The sequence below is a fragment of the Mycteria americana genome, chromosome 15 (genome assembly GCF_035582795.1).
Source record: "Mycteria americana isolate JAX WOST 10 ecotype Jacksonville Zoo and Gardens chromosome 15, USCA_MyAme_1.0, whole genome shotgun sequence".
Lineage (NCBI taxonomy): Eukaryota > Metazoa > Chordata > Aves > Ciconiiformes > Ciconiidae > Mycteria > Mycteria americana.
Genome location: NC_134379.1, coordinates 3272433 through 3288341, shown reverse-complemented (window position 1 = coordinate 3288341; position 15909 = coordinate 3272433). Strand labels below are relative to the sequence as shown.

General features: G+C 36.8%; 1 protein-coding gene across 9 annotated transcripts in view; it reads right to left on the bottom strand.

The window, feature by feature from the left end:
- The window catches only part of BCAS3 (BCAS3 microtubule associated cell migration factor), a 378393-nt gene that overhangs the window by 323907 nt on the left and 38577 nt on the right, over positions 1-15909 (bottom strand). For all 9 annotated transcript variants that reach the window (XM_075517892.1, XM_075517894.1, XM_075517888.1 and 6 more), the window contains exon 8: positions 1270-1377. In XM_075517892.1, the coding sequence (XP_075374007.1) occupies positions 1270-1377 (108 nt within the window). The remainder of the gene's footprint in view (positions 1-1269; positions 1378-15909) is intronic.

Sequence of the window (15909 nt, the reverse complement as noted above, 5' to 3'; positions counted from 1 at the left end):
TTTTCTTCTTGTAACTTCTACTTGACCTAATGCAGTCATTAATGTTTAGATTTTGATGCCACAATGATAGACAAATGTCTGTTTAACAAAACCTTTGTGGCTTCTAGGGTTGGTGGGTTTATTTGGGGGTTGTTTTTTTTTTTTTTAATATTTTTTCCCCCCTGTGTCCAACACTGCTAACTTCCCTTAGTTGCATGAGTTCAATACATGCTCATACTCTTTTATGGTCTTCACATATGCAAGCATGCTACCTCCTGCCATACAAAACAGGCACATAAGACATATCATTCTGATGTTTTGCTTTGTTCTTCATGATTTGTGTTATTAGGCCACCTTCCTTATTGAAGGACCATCGATTCCGGCAAACAAATACATATTGCCAAAGAAATGCAGCAATTTCTTCATTCAGCGCTCTACCTTTAACACAGGAATCATATTCCACAACTTCCATAAGGTACCTCAAGACATACAGTGACTAATAACAGTAATAGCTGGGAGGAAGGAAGCATTAAAGCAAGCAGCGCAATCATGGACTTTGACCCAAGTCACTGCATCAAATTCTCTCATCAGGCGTCAAGGGATCATCAAGATCCTCATGTAAGGATCCTGGGGCTTCTCTTCAGTCTTAAAAAGATGTAGTAAACTACAAGGGTGTTCAGTTTTGTGTGTCTTGGAGAGATGAAGATCCAAAGTTAATTCAGAAAAATTTGAACTCACGATTCTATGGAAACAAGGTATTTTCAACCTGATGCTCAGCCTTCTAAGCCATTTTCTCTCAGAAGTTAGGTGGCATTATCCCAACTACGAGATGCTGCTTTCTTATTTGACTCACAGGAACATTGTTTTCTGTAGACCACAGAATGCACACTAGGAATTTTTTGGCAATATATCTGGCAGAACAATGGAACACAAAGAAGAGAGGCATAAACTCTATAGTGCTCTATACTGTTTAAACTCTCGATGATCCCATTTCTCCATCTGTAGGTGGATGACAGAGGATTCCAACAATTCCTGCTCACCCTCATCACAACTGAAAGAAGCTTAAATGATTTCAGATGCAAAATGTTTTGAGCTTCTTAAATGAAAGCCATCAGAGAAGCATATTGTCATACTCAAACTGCAATATCACTTGAGAAATGGAGAACCAAAGCTGTGATTACAGGAAAGTCAAAATAATGACGTCAGGGAGCACATAACACCAGAAATTGTATTCTTTACTGAAGCTTTACGTGCCCTAACGCAGAACGAATGTTTAGTAAACATCCTTACCTTTTATTGCAATGCAGATCATAAATAGGAGTTTTGAACTGTATGGACTTGACCATCTCTCCTGTTCGCAAAGAATAAAGGTCCACACAGCAGTAAGGTGGGCTTGTGCTAAAATAAATTTAAAAAACATTTTAATGGAAAGAAGGATTTTTTGTAAAATTATTTTTAAACTATTTCAGCCTCCGTATATTATTTAGCATGCTAAATGAAAAGTCCAGCAATATGAGCAGAACTCTAGAGAACAAAGGGTCAGTATAAGCCTTCTACATTTAGGGAAGGTGTGATTAAAACTGAACTACAATATCCACAATGGTCAAGAACCTGTATCGTGCAAATAATTATCAAGCACTTAGTTTCCTTTGTCACAAATAAGACTTTGGAACATCAGACCTGACCAGCAAAATACAAGCCATTGATAGGCATGAAGTTTTAGACTACATTCTAGTTATTTAAAAAATATTCCGCAGAGTAACACTTTGCTAAAGGGAGTATTTATTTCACTCTATGCAACAGCTGAATCATATGACTTGATTTGATAGAGACACATTACACAGAATTTACATTACATCTCTGATGGACTTTTGTTTGAAGTATATAGATCTTTTCAACTGCTTTGTGTCACTTTTATCATTTTAATATAAATAAAACTCTGAGGCCATTTCTTAATAAAAAGGCTTGCTTTCTTTTGAGAGGGAGAAAGTGCTGAGTGTTCCGATAGGGTTGAGGAAGGTAGTGGTGGAAACCATTTTACAAGCTGAGGAGAGGCTTTGATGTGGCAGTTCTTTTCCGTAACACCTTTTTTCCCCTCCAAGAACGCATTAAAATGTTGGCTACTTCTAGGTCAATGAATATGAAGGAGCACAAATTGCCAGCTGTACAAACATCTACTAAGTATTGGTAAAAGAGGGTGTTTCCCCTTGCCCATATCTGTTTTATTTTACAGAGTTTAACACAATTCCTGACACAACACTTGCTTGTCTTTTGGATTTGCTCAAGCTGCTTGAGAATTTTCTGGAGAACTGGAGTACAAACGCCAACTGTTTACCTCAAATGCCTCAGGATAATAAAATGGTACATACAATAAGTATGCAGCAGAGAAACAATATATGCACAGAAAGACAACTGTCAAAGAAATAATAGAAAAAATAAGTTTTGCGTACTGAAGTTCTTCCCAAAATATACATTTTTCTAGGCACATACCTAGCCTAATAACTAGAGGGTGCTATTTATTACTTTTAAGCACTTCAAAGGCCCTTCAAAAACACTTTTAAAACAGTGAGACTCAAGGCTAGTTACTTTACACTAGAAGCTCATTGCTGTTAGAAAACACAGAAAACCACAGCAAGGTCACGCACAAACTTTTTTTTTTATTTAAGTACATTTATTACCTACAGGAAGTTATTAGTTTGATAAAAGGGTACACAGATTCTTATTTCAAAAGAGAAATCACAGAAGTTGATACAGCTAGAATTGTGTTAGCATAATTGATACCAATTACTATTTCCATATAAGCCCATGTTGAACAGTTCCATTTTGACCATTTGACCTGACATGTAGCTAACGACATGAATACAACTCAAAACTATGTACCTTCTAATATGTATTGCACCAACAAACTTATGGGTAGTAATCCTGTCACTCGAATACTTATCATTATGCCATACGTTCCTTTTGGCTGATCATGGTAAGACCATTCTACCAATGTTTTTTTACTGGCTAAAAACCAATAACTTGAACTCAAGTGCTAATGATCAAGTAGTAGTATGGACTAGGTCAGAAGTACTCTGAAATTCTATCTAGCTCAATTCAAAAGTCCTCCTTCTAAATGTTATCTTTCTTCTCATTCCATGGTACACTGCTATCTATGATAGAAAATAATACACGTGTTACTTTTATTTTCTGAAATAAATACAAAGACAAGGTCAAATACATTTGAGGATGCTCCTAGGACCTAATCAGCAGAAACAAATGGCAATAGCCAGAAAAAGTCACACTTGCAGTCCTTTCTTGTTCCATAACAACTCAGCATTATCACAAGTCTTCAGATAGCCGAGGATGCTTTCCCGGGAAAGTCCGATTTTTTGGCTATGTGCTTTATCCACCAACTATGACATGAAAGGGTGGAAGCACAAGCGCTTGTTCTTTCTTTGGTAATCTTTTCAAAGGTGGAAAGGTAAAGAAAAGTTTCAATCACTAGAAAAGACTTCTCTCTCTCCCATTTCCTTCTGGTTATTTTAGTTCCTCTCCCTGTTCAAAGTAATGGCTGTTACAAACCTCATTTGCTACTGAGCACCCTCAATTCATGAGACAACATTCATTAAATTACCATAATTTAAATTTATAAATTCTACTCAAAAAGCTGTGTACCTAAACAAGGAATGATACAATGCTGAGATCTATAATGTCGAGTTCTTTTTTGATCATCCCTCAGTAACAACTCGGTAACATGTTTTTGACTTGTTAGGGAAAAAAAAAAAATAATAATCAAGGATTTTAATTCCATTGTTCACCAGAACCCCATACAGCAAGGATTCTCCAACACTGCAAAATTTAGTTTCTTTTCCAAAGACATTATTTCTCAACCATCCTAAAAGTATGAGCCTTTTGAATGGTCCGTCTTTACCCTCCTTTATAACTCCTCGGCTAGCAGCAAGATCAATTCTTCTAAAACAGGAGAATGAGGATTATAGACACAGATCTAAGGATTTCTTTTAGCACTTACAGAATACTAAGAGCACCTTGATTAGCCTACACTACTCACAAGCAGCAATAAGAGCTATCCTTCCCTCTTCCATTGCAGTGATGTCAAAAGCTTAGGCTCAGTGGTTCCGTGCACTTTCCTTTCCCAGCCTCTGATATGCAATGAATTCTATATTGACCCATTTTAGCGTATTAAATGAACAGAAAAATAACACTTTGCCCTTTCTTCCTCCTCTAGAGGGAATTCTCCTCCAGGTTAGTTCACCGAAAAGGCTCAATGAAAGGTCTAACAAGCATGGAAGCAAGAAAGGAAGTAGAAGGACAGGCATTGAGCAATAAAAGATGTGCAATAGGGCTGCAAAAGCTAGAACTGGCTTGCCACCACGGAGTTGTGGCACAATGCAGCTTTTTCTGACGGTTTATGACCTCCACTGAACTACTCCTAATTCCCAGCCTTCTTGAAACAGGGAATTCAGAGATTTCTATGGCCCCCGTTGCAGAGGAAGTCAGACTCAATTACAGTATTCCCGTTACATTCTTAAAGTTAAAAATCTAGACTGAGTCCTGGATAGAGTTTTTAAAAGCTAGACATTTCAACTTCTTTTAACTCATTATTTAAGAAGAATTTGAACCCAAACCCACCAAGATCAAAAGCAGAGGATGAATGTTTCCCTTCTTCCATAACATTTCTATCACATACATTATTTCATTATTCTGCTATGTTACCACATAGCAGGAAGATTTACACTAAGCAAGATGCCCCATTTAAATATACAAAAAAACCTACTCTGGTCAGTAAGACAACACATCATTATTGATAAACATCCTGAGTCCTTTGCAGGGTCTCCAGAAAAATTTACTTAGGCATAATGCTTTGTTCTTAACAATTTTCTTTACTACGTTATCAAACAAATACACAATCAAATCTTAAAATATTTAAAATGACACCACCTATGAAAACAAAAAAATAACATTTAGTGTAATCAATATAATTATATTTAAATTTCAGCTACAAAACCAGAAGTATCCCAGCAACCACGGAACATCACCAAAACCACTCCAGATTGCAAGACGGAGACCCACAAACTTGCAAAAGCATCTCTTGACAATCGGAAGTTCTCGAAACCTTAGAATTGTATGAAACTAAAATTACCGCATCTTGCTCTGTTTCAGGAAGAGAGTAATGAACATTCATTTCATCAGAGGATCATACAGAGATTGCAAGTAACTGTGCTTGAAATACACTAGTTGATGGCCTATCCTAGGCTACGCTAACAAACTGCCATCATTTGGGAGAAAATAAAACAAGGAGACTTCTAGCTAAGAAGCTTTTCTTCTGATAAACTGAAGGTTCATGCAAGTCTCATTGATGAGAAGGGCTCCAATCATATTTCAGTGTACCAGTGAAGATTATGCTAAGGGGAGAGATTAAGACAGGAATGTGAAAACACTGGTTTTTGCAGTTTGGTAATAACATTAAGTCTGTCACAAATAAAATTCTTGCACATTACTCCCACAGATTATCAACAAATTTTTGTTATGTATCCTGATTCTTAAAATAGCTGCTTAATGCAGAGATATCAACAACTTCTTTAAAGGTAATGGGCATAAATTCACCAACAACTTCAAAATGTTAGCATTAATAAATATACAAATACAGTCAGGCTCTTGTATCTTCTTCTATGTGACTGTTGCAGTGCAGGGATAGAAGAAAAATAACAGATGCCTTGTACAGCTGGCACTTGAATACATCTGTGCTTGTGCATCACGACATAACTACCACCTCTTCCCAGATCTGCTAGCAATGAGTCACACCATTTATAAAAGCTGTGTAAAATGTTTGCATACAGAGACAAACATACTGTACAAAACACACACACTTTTTATACGGGGGGGAAAAACAGGAGAAGACTGATGGAACCAACACGAGGCCAAAGTTTCCTGTGCCTAGAAAGATTTTACTCTGCTCACACGTGTTTGCTTTCCTCCCTGCTGCCTCTCCCCACTCTGCCACGTGATGAACAACATCCCACTCAAAGAGAGAATGGCCATCAGTTACAGAATGGCCTCATGAGTCCAGAAAGAAAAAAAAAAGTTTGAGAGCCATAAAACTGAAACAGAGCTTTTGCTGAAAAAGCTGACCACCAGGCCTTTATAAGGCATTCTTTACGTGAGGCATTTTCCAGTTAATTGTGGTGTTTAAAAAAAAAAAATCATCCCAGGATGGAAGCTGTCTGGCCACCAATGTGCATCACAGTGTATTTTATACCACCTTCACAAAAGAGACCAAGGGAAGCATGTCCATCTACCTACTTTTTTTACTCTACGTGTATACAACATAAGCTTGATGAGATACATGATGATGTCACTTGGGAACAATGACAGAAGTTATGGCATCATACCACATTTTAGATAGTAATAAAATTGCTAAAATAATAATTACAACCTTCATTTAGGGAAAAGTATACAGTTATACAGGACACTTAGAGTAAAAAATATTTTATCACCTGTACTCCTCCTTTATAAAGGCTCTGCTCATTTCTTTTGGAAAACAGTCAATTAATTACTATTAATAGCCAATGTGTTAATGTATTAAAATGACAAAAAGAATGAAAACTTTCGAAAAAGGTGAAGTTGTATCAAATTATCAATGAGATCACATGAAGAGATCACACGGACTACTCTAACAAATATAGAAAAAACTATCACTTCTCAAGAACATGACGTTAGAAGGATTCTAAGCAATACCAGTATTACAAACAGCCTATCAAAGCTTGCCACAAAGAACTGTTCTAAAGATTAGTTAACCTCCGCATTTGTTGATTCAGTTGTTATGCCTTGATGTCCTTTAGTAAAGACAATGTAGCTGTCGCAGAGAATCGCTACAGCATTCCCTGCCTGGAGTCTCTTTTTGGTAACTTGACTTCACGTGATGGAACGCGGGAGATAGCTTATTGCCAGCTGCTATATATAAATTGATCCTCGTCTAAGGTGCCACTCCGCAGCATGCTGCACGTCCCTCTCGCCTGTTGAGAGCGCATTACAATAAGCTCCATCTTTCTCTAATTACACAAAGAATTACATGACATCTCCCTTGTTCTGCACCCTTACAAGGCAGTTTCTTTCTATATTTACTCAGGACAAATATTGCACATATTAGCAGTAGGTTTTCTGGAGTCATGATCCCTTTCTTTCTCTTTTATAGTTTCCACATTAAAAAAAACAACCCAACAACCAACATTTCTTCCTCTTCTTCCATCATGTACTGACCTTTCTAATGTGCAGGGCAACATATAGAGTTTTCTATAATGGAAAAAAAAAGCATAAAAACCAAACTTTTACTCATCAGCATACTTGATCTAACATATGATAAAAAAGTCTTTCATTTAATCACTATTCCAGTTTTGATACTTCCAGGTATTATCTGGCAAGTTATTTAAACAACACTCAACAAATTCATATTAAAATTTGATGGGATTGGGCTGTGAAACGGTATGAGGTACTACTGCACAATATACAGGAGCAGCCTAATATAATCTCTACTGACCTCAACAGAATGATGTCCATCACTTTTTGAAGCTAGATACAAAAAACCCAGATATGACAAAAATTACAGAAAATGTCTTGCTGACTAATCTATTTTATTAAAGACTAAAGTGGTACTTGTTACTGCAGCAACTAGAGAACATCGCTTCCTACCAGCTAGGAAATGCTATTTCCATACCTTGGAGGCCAAATCTTGCTTTCCTTACACACTAGTACCAACTGATAGAAAAAGTCAAAAATCCACAAAATGGAATTACATTCCCTGGGAAAGGCTAGTAACATTTAAACTTAAAAGAAACTTCAAGCCTTCTAGCACATGTTCTGCAGATCAGTAAATTCAACAGCAATCACTAAACCAGCTTCAGACAGCAGGTCACGTCCTTCCAGTCAAAAGCAATCTGACTTTTATCATACAGTCATATAGTTACCGCTAGTTTACATAAAAATAAAATTAATTGAAAAAAATCTGGCAATTATTCTGTCACAATTTGCCTGTTATCTCTAAAGTTTTTTTTCACCACAAAAAAAGCTCTATTTTAATTCCAGTGTTTCAAAATTAGGTCAGGTGACTGGCTTTATTATTCTATTTTGAAGTACAATTTAGTTTTCAAAAACATAACCTTTCACTGTGTCTAAAAAATATAATCATTAGCGTACGTCTGTTACTGCACTGCATGTTCCCAGGCTTACTTTCCATTCTACGATGGCCACACTAGTACCATTCTTCATTATTCTCATACATTTCTCTTGTGATGTTTTATTTATTTGCATGCACTTTGCAATAATCATTTTTTCAAGCCCAGCAGACCCAACACAGAAAACAGCCTTGTTTTTAACTACTTTCAGTGTCTTTAAGAAAAGAGGTAAAAATATTAAAACTTCTACTGAGATCACACTCAGAAAAACTAATAATACAACAATCTCTTCCAACAATCGCTTACAATCTGTGGGATTTAACATTTACACAAACATTTAAACTTTTCTTTTCCATTTTCAAGTGCTCTAAATAGAATACAGCTTCAAAACTTATTTTACAGAAGACAGCTTATTTCATTGTCTAGTCAGAAGGGACCATTACATCGCCTAGACTTCCTGTCTAATGCAGGCCGTTAAGTTTCACTTAGATATATGTTCTTAGACCTAGCTCAAATGCTTTAAAAGCAATTTCGTGCCGGCACCAAACATGTCACATGGAGACAACAGGAGAGAAAAGTGACAGCACGTCCAAGGAACTGGCTGGACAAGGTATGCCCAAATGATCTGTACAATAAGCTACTCCGGAAAGATTTTTTTAAAATTACTACTCTATAAAGCATCAGGTCTACCAATAAGTTACTGGTAAAGAAAAAGCTATTTCCGTATAGGAATGAGGAGGACCCTGACAGTGACACAAATACAAGCAGTGCAGTGGTTAAGATTATCCAGTAACCTGTTCTACCTGTGGCCACCCTCCGATGCTTCACAGAAGGGGAAGCAAAGCCAAACAAAACCAGAGTACACAGTACAGAGTTATTAATTGTATATTGGAAAAATTCCTTCCTGAACCTTTACACTGGAAAGTTGAAGCATGAGGTTTGATTATGATCTTTGTAGGGATATTAGCATGTTGAGACCACAAAGGCAATTCTGTTCTCCTCAGACCCTGAAGGTTTGCTCAGATTAACAGATTTCAATACTAGGATCATCTCTTTCCAGACCATGCTCAAAACGTCTCAGAAGCTCAAAGAAATTATTTTTTACCAAGCAACCTAATCGTGTCTTAAAAGACTTTGAGCAACAATGAGTCCTCTATTTTTACAGTAAGTTGTTCCAACATTTAGATAATTTTATTTTTGTGAAATTACTTGTTATTGCAAGATAGACTTTGTACATACTCTGCTTTTCAGCTTATATGTCTCTGTCAACACAAAAAAGCTCACTGCATTGAGCTATCTTTTCCATAAGTCAGTAAGCATCCAAAGCAATCCAGTCACTAACTAATCTGCAATGAAGTGAAAAAGATTTTTAAGCCTTATGTTGTAAGGTTTGTTTTCCATCCCTAGCACATATTTGCAGTCCTCCTCTGAGCTCTCTTCAGTATTGCAGTATTCTCACCTTCTTTCTGAAGGATGCACACCAGAATGAAAACTCTTTTTAAAAAAAAAAAAAAATATATATATATATATTTATCTCCAAGGATCGCATTATTTATTCCTTAAACACCACTGCAGAAAAAGCTTTCATGAAGACTTTCGCCATCTAGTCCCCTAAAACTCCCTGGCTCTCTGCATCCCAACTTTTCACAATAAAAGCTTGAAAACTCAACTCTAAGTAATTTTCTTACTTTCATTCATGGTACTTAACAGATTCATTCAAAATCAGGAAAAGCAGAGTAACATTTCCGAGAAAGTGACACTTCCCAAAAATGTGTGTGTAGCAGTGAAACACAAAGCAGCAGAGACGTTTTAAGTGCACCACAAATTGCAAAAAAATGTGGAAGCACTTAGTTTTAAATAAGAAAAACCTGTACCAATCTTAGACACATGTTACTAAATCTAATCCTTTAAATACAAGAGAGGAAATTATTTGATACAGCACTGAAATATTTGTGTTAATACCAAGAGACACAAACTTCACTCTCGTATCTTCCTCAAATATTTGATCAAGCCTATCAGGCTAGCGAAGAAAGTTCCATCTTATCCTCGTCCCTCACCATCTTCGTAGTCTCATGGGCATATAACAAAAATATTTTCCAAAAGTCATCAGCTCTGCAGAAGCCATTTTGTTACAGGTAAACTACAAGTCTCAGCCTGAATACCAAAAAAAAGACATACCGAAAGAAAGCCACATTGTTTGCTCATGTGTGGAAAGAAAAAAGACGGGACTTGTGTGATTGTGCCAAAATGACCACCAGACAAAAAGCAGTATAGCCATCTGCGTGCACAGCATGCAAGTAAATCACTCATTTTTTGAACAAAGGGAATAGATAACAGGTGAAGTAATACGCATCAGTTCCTGTGCAACATTCTACCAGGTAGGTAGAACAAAGATGCAAAGAACTGGGAATAGAGGTATCACTCCTTTCACAATTTTTCAATGAAAATTCTTGAAAGAGATCAAGACAATATCTAAAGCCTTGATCCCTACATCTTACCAATGCTAATGTTTAAAAACTGCATTCATCATTTCCCCTTCTACTTCTCTGATTTCAAGGACAGGAGTATTTTGTTTCTGTAATTTCCTAAGTAAGACTTCTACACTATGAAGAAATGCCTAACTGTTAAAACGACTCGGGACGGACTGGTGTCTGTCTCCGTGCGTCACTTAGGTCGTGCTCTGTGAGAGAACCTGAGGCTCAACAGTGCTCTGCTGGTCCGGAAGCTTGTAAACCACTGCAGGAAAACCATCAGTACCTTGTTTTTCTGTCTCTGCAGTGACATAAATCCCTATCCTCAGGTGAAAATAATTATCATTTACTGCAAGGTGTGGTCCTGTATAAACCCTTCCTGCTTACAGGCAAATTCATATTATCATAATTAGCTGCCCAGGTATAAATTATAGAAGACAAATATGTTAAGCAACCATATTATGTCATATCTATTTAAGCCAAAGCTATGTCCATTTTATCTTTAGCAAAAATGATTGTTGAAGAAACTAAACTTCATTAGAAGGCAAAACTTGTAACTAAATAAGTTACATTGCCAATGATTACAAGCTTTGTAACACTGTTCAAAGAATACTTAATGGTAATAGCACATTAAAATCAGCCTATCATAAAGCAAGTAAATTCTTTGCCTTATTCTTCATGTCTATCCCAATGCATATGGTACCATTTGTAAGTGCTTTTAAAATGTTCTACCCAGTTCTGTACACATTGTCCTTGTCAAGGGCAATGACATTTTTATAATCTATTAACTTTTTATCAATTTAATTAAAGAGCTATGGTAAAAGATACCTACCTTTAGCAAAACATTTGCAACAGCGTAGCTTTGGAAGAGATTTAAGAACTTTTAATAAAAAGCCAATTTCATGCCAGGGAATTGCTATGCTGTTTACTTATATACTCTCCGTATGGCTAGCTAAGGCAATGAATTAACTTAATATCTGGCATTCACTGATTTTGGGGAGAAAAAATAAGTTGTTCTCTGTCTACACATATTTCAGTCTCTCTTCTATTACAGAAGATTACAAGCCTCAGTTTCTTCCATCAGATCCTTTTTTTATTCAAAAAAAAAATTACCCTATTTTCTGTTGGCTTCCAAGCTGGCTTCTTCCCCACTGTTTTACCCTTATTTATGGGTTCACTAGCTGATATTTGCTGTCGAGTGTTAGATATACAGACTCCTGTGAAGCTTTTCTAATTACCATCCCATGAATCAGTTGTCAAGTGCTGCTTGTAAGTGGCAAGGCCAGCACTCCCCTCCAGGAGATCAAGTGCAGCCACTTACCGTAACAATAGAGCATAATGTACATACTACACACATGCACCACAAACAGCATTCAGCACAGTGGCATGAACATACACCACACTTCACAAAAACACACAGCAAGAAGAGTCCTAATTCAAAAGGTTTATTATCCAAAAAGCACTAGAGGAAGAACATAGGCGGGGGGGGGGGGACTGTTGCACGAATAATGCAGCAAGCAAGATGCTGGAACGCAGTATTTAATACTGACTCATCACCAGACAGGACATCATAACTTTAGTAGACAACACGGAAGTCTCATACCTGTGAAAAATAGTTGCCAGCCCACTTTTAAAGTTCGGATCTGAGAATTTCAGACACATTTCAAATGCTCAAAGCAAAGTACTATGGGCCAAATCTGCGGTTATGTTGAACTGTACAATTCCAGATGTTGCTATTTCTTTTTCAAAGTGTCAAAAGAAGCCCTTAGTTACAAGCAATATATAGAAAGTTTTCCCTTAAAAATGCTTAAGAATGTTCCATCTTGTTGATAAGTACAAAATGATCACATACGAGAACAGGGGGAAAAAAAAAAAAAAAAAATCTATTATCAGCAAATTCATCTGGAAATTAATGTAGCTTTCTGTAAGAAAAGAACTGCATACTACTCTTCTGCTAGCATAACACACTGCATCTGTTTCTTTAAGGAGATCAGAATACATACAAATTATCACCACAGAAATAAGCTTCTAAAACAAAACAGAAAGCACATACCAGATTTTAAACTGTCCTGAGTTTAATCTAAAAGTGCAAGACAGCTATACTTACTTATGCTACTAAAAGATAAATGTGTGAAAAGAGAGGGATGGGAACAAAGCTTTAATATAAAATGGGTGTCCACTTAAAAGCTACTTAAAGTTGGGTTTTTTGGTTTGTTGGGGTTTTTTTGGTTTTGGTTTTGTTTTCTGTTCCAAACAAATGAAGAAAATAACATTTAAAACAGACTGATGGCTGTAGGGAGATCTACCACTCTATAAATATGCTTTGCACATTCATTTAAAAAAACCGAACTAGTATAAAGATGAATTAATGGTTCCTAACATTTTACATACAATTGAAAGATCAAAACAAGTATAACTATGTTTAAGGCATGTTTCTATAGGCAAAGAGCATTAAGTCTCTCATCAAAAAATATTTAAGAAGTGTATCAAGTGTTCACAGGTGATACAACACAGTCATCTGAATTGAGCACCCATTATGCTGAACTTTGCGTTCAAGCATTTTCAGGATATCTACTCATGTAATTTTATGTTGTTTTTCTTGCACAATGAATTAAAATGCAGATACATGGATTCCTGCCATCCCTTCCTGTACGGACTCCTACTCAACCATGAGTGAAGGCAAGCTATTTCCACTATGCGGTTTGTACAGTATCATACACTAAACTTGTGATTAGCTGGATACTGACAGAAACAAACTTCTCTGCAGCAGCCTCTGCAACAAAAGTCCTCCTAGTCCCTAAAGTTTACCGTAGCGCTCTCAGCAGAAAAGATGCAGCAAAATGCCTATCATGCAGGGCACGGGAAGAGATTATTATTGTTATTGAGAGAGCTGACAATTCTACATTAAATAAATGAAGACATTCATTTCAATGTAGTAAAAAGCCAACCTACTAAAGGACAACGCAGATAAACATTTCCTGACCAGTTCTGCACATTGCCATCATCTGCAACTGCGGGCGAACGTTCAGATGCCATTGCTGATACAATGAGGTTACTCTCAATGACGTACCATAGTTCATATGACAGGCAAACCCCTGACAGAATACAGAATGTTGTTTCCACTCTTGGGGCTGTACGGAAGAAGAATCCGAAAATACAAATTTTCTTGACAATCCTGGAACAGATGTTTTGAACTGATGGAGGTCACGGATTATTTCAGTTCTGAGTACTTTTGACAACCATTAAGTTCAATCAAATCAATAGGTCCTTTGCCTCCTACCTGTAGTCGAGGTGTCAAAGACTGTGTTGTACATCAACAAGAGGAGGAAAATTTAAGACTAGGTTTTATCTACATATTAGTATTATCGTAACAGATACTACAAGAACAGTACCATCAGTTCAAGGAGAAAAGTAAAAGGGAAGGGGAATCCTTCTAGCCACCTCCAAATTACTCTTCAGTTTTGGCAGCAGATGGCTCTTCCCCCACTCTGCATTACCAGCAGTATGTAACATGTTTCTACTATTGTGTTTTCTGCCCATAACAACATTACTCATTCTCATCATCAGAAGAGACTTTCTAGATTTGTTTTTTTTAAATTTCAAAATGCATGAAGCTAAGTAAAGCCATACAACAGCCTACAACCTACCTTTATGTACCGCAGCATGTTGTATTACATTGCTTCATTCTATGGCATGTGGCATGCCTGTCGCTGAAGTGTAAAATATAGCACAAGCTGGCTTTTCAGCTGTGGCATGCTTTTGCAGAGAGACTAGAGTGTGACACACTTTCCACTTCACTGAGACATACCACATGTTACAAAACATAGCTGTCCCATCATATTTCGAGTTAGTTAATATAGGAAGATTAGCGGCATCTCAAGAGATTTGTTTATCTACAAGGCTTACTTGACCATAGCTATCACTGATGAAAAGTAGATCTGGAGCTCCACTCTTCAGAACAGAATAAATTTTTCTAGTATATTCCGGACTAGATTTTCTTCTTGTGCGTAACCAAAAAGTCCTTTTATACAAAAGGTATGAAACTGCACTGGCTATCCTTGATCATTCTACGAACATACGCTTAACTGGAAAAATTTCTGTAAATCTTGCAGAGCATAAGCAAAAGATTCACTTCCGAGTAGAATACAACCGCATTTCTGTCATACCTCTATCAAAGATTAATATCTCTATGATCAGCTGATTAAGCCTATAATCTGGTAGATCTCTTTCCTCCAAAAATACAGAATGAAAGAAATTTAAGAATTGTCTTGTCCTCCTCCTTACTGTCAAATGAAGCAGAATCGACCACTGAAATAGATGCATGCAATTTGTCTTGTAATAAATCCTACGCCAATCTTCAAGATCATACAAGATGGACCAAAATAAAAAATGTAGAAACTTTTTGCATATCAAGAGACAGATGCATGTCACAGCTTAATAAAAAAATATCAGATTTCTGGGCAGACAACACTGAGATCAACTAACACTGAAATATCTCAGCTACAGCCAGATTTCACCAAGAACCCAAACAGAGCATTTTGGGGAGCCACTTACAGCCTTATAGCCCTAGATTTTACAAATTGCCAGTATGTATAAAACTCCAAATCAATACCAAAGTTTTCTTCTTTATTCTGAGGCATTATTTATTGACAGTACTTTCTGATCAATGGCACCAGAAGATAGCATAGTTAACGTAGACAGTGGTTGATTATTGCAGCATATGTACACTAATTCTATATATTTGAGACATTGTTACATTTAACAAAGTCAGAATTCTACCAAAAGCAAAAACCAATCTAAACTGAGAGCCAACAGAACTCATTATTCTGAAGTGCACTACAAAGCTTCTTCAAAAACACAGACCAGATCTTTGCTCAGCTATTGCGAGAGCATCATGTTCCTCTGCAATCTGCGTAGGTTAAAGATTCCATCTTGTGTGTGACTGAATACTCAATAATCAATACTTAAAAGGTGTTTTTACCTGCAACTGTTAACATGGCGAAAGTATTACGAAGGTCCAAATATTTTATCCTGTTGATTCTTGTAACAAATTTCTTTAGATTTCAAAATTTTTTTTTTCTTTTCTGTGCATTACCTTATGATTCATGGCTCCGACAGGCTCTTTGGCACCTTCTCATCTCACATGCAATCACCACCACCAAAGGCCAAATGAAGCAAGCAGCTCCACGCCCGCCTGCCCTGTCATCCCAACCCCCATGCCAAACCACTTTTGGGATTCAACATTAAAGACAAAAGCCTGTACCAACCTGTTTTATCTGAAATAGGTT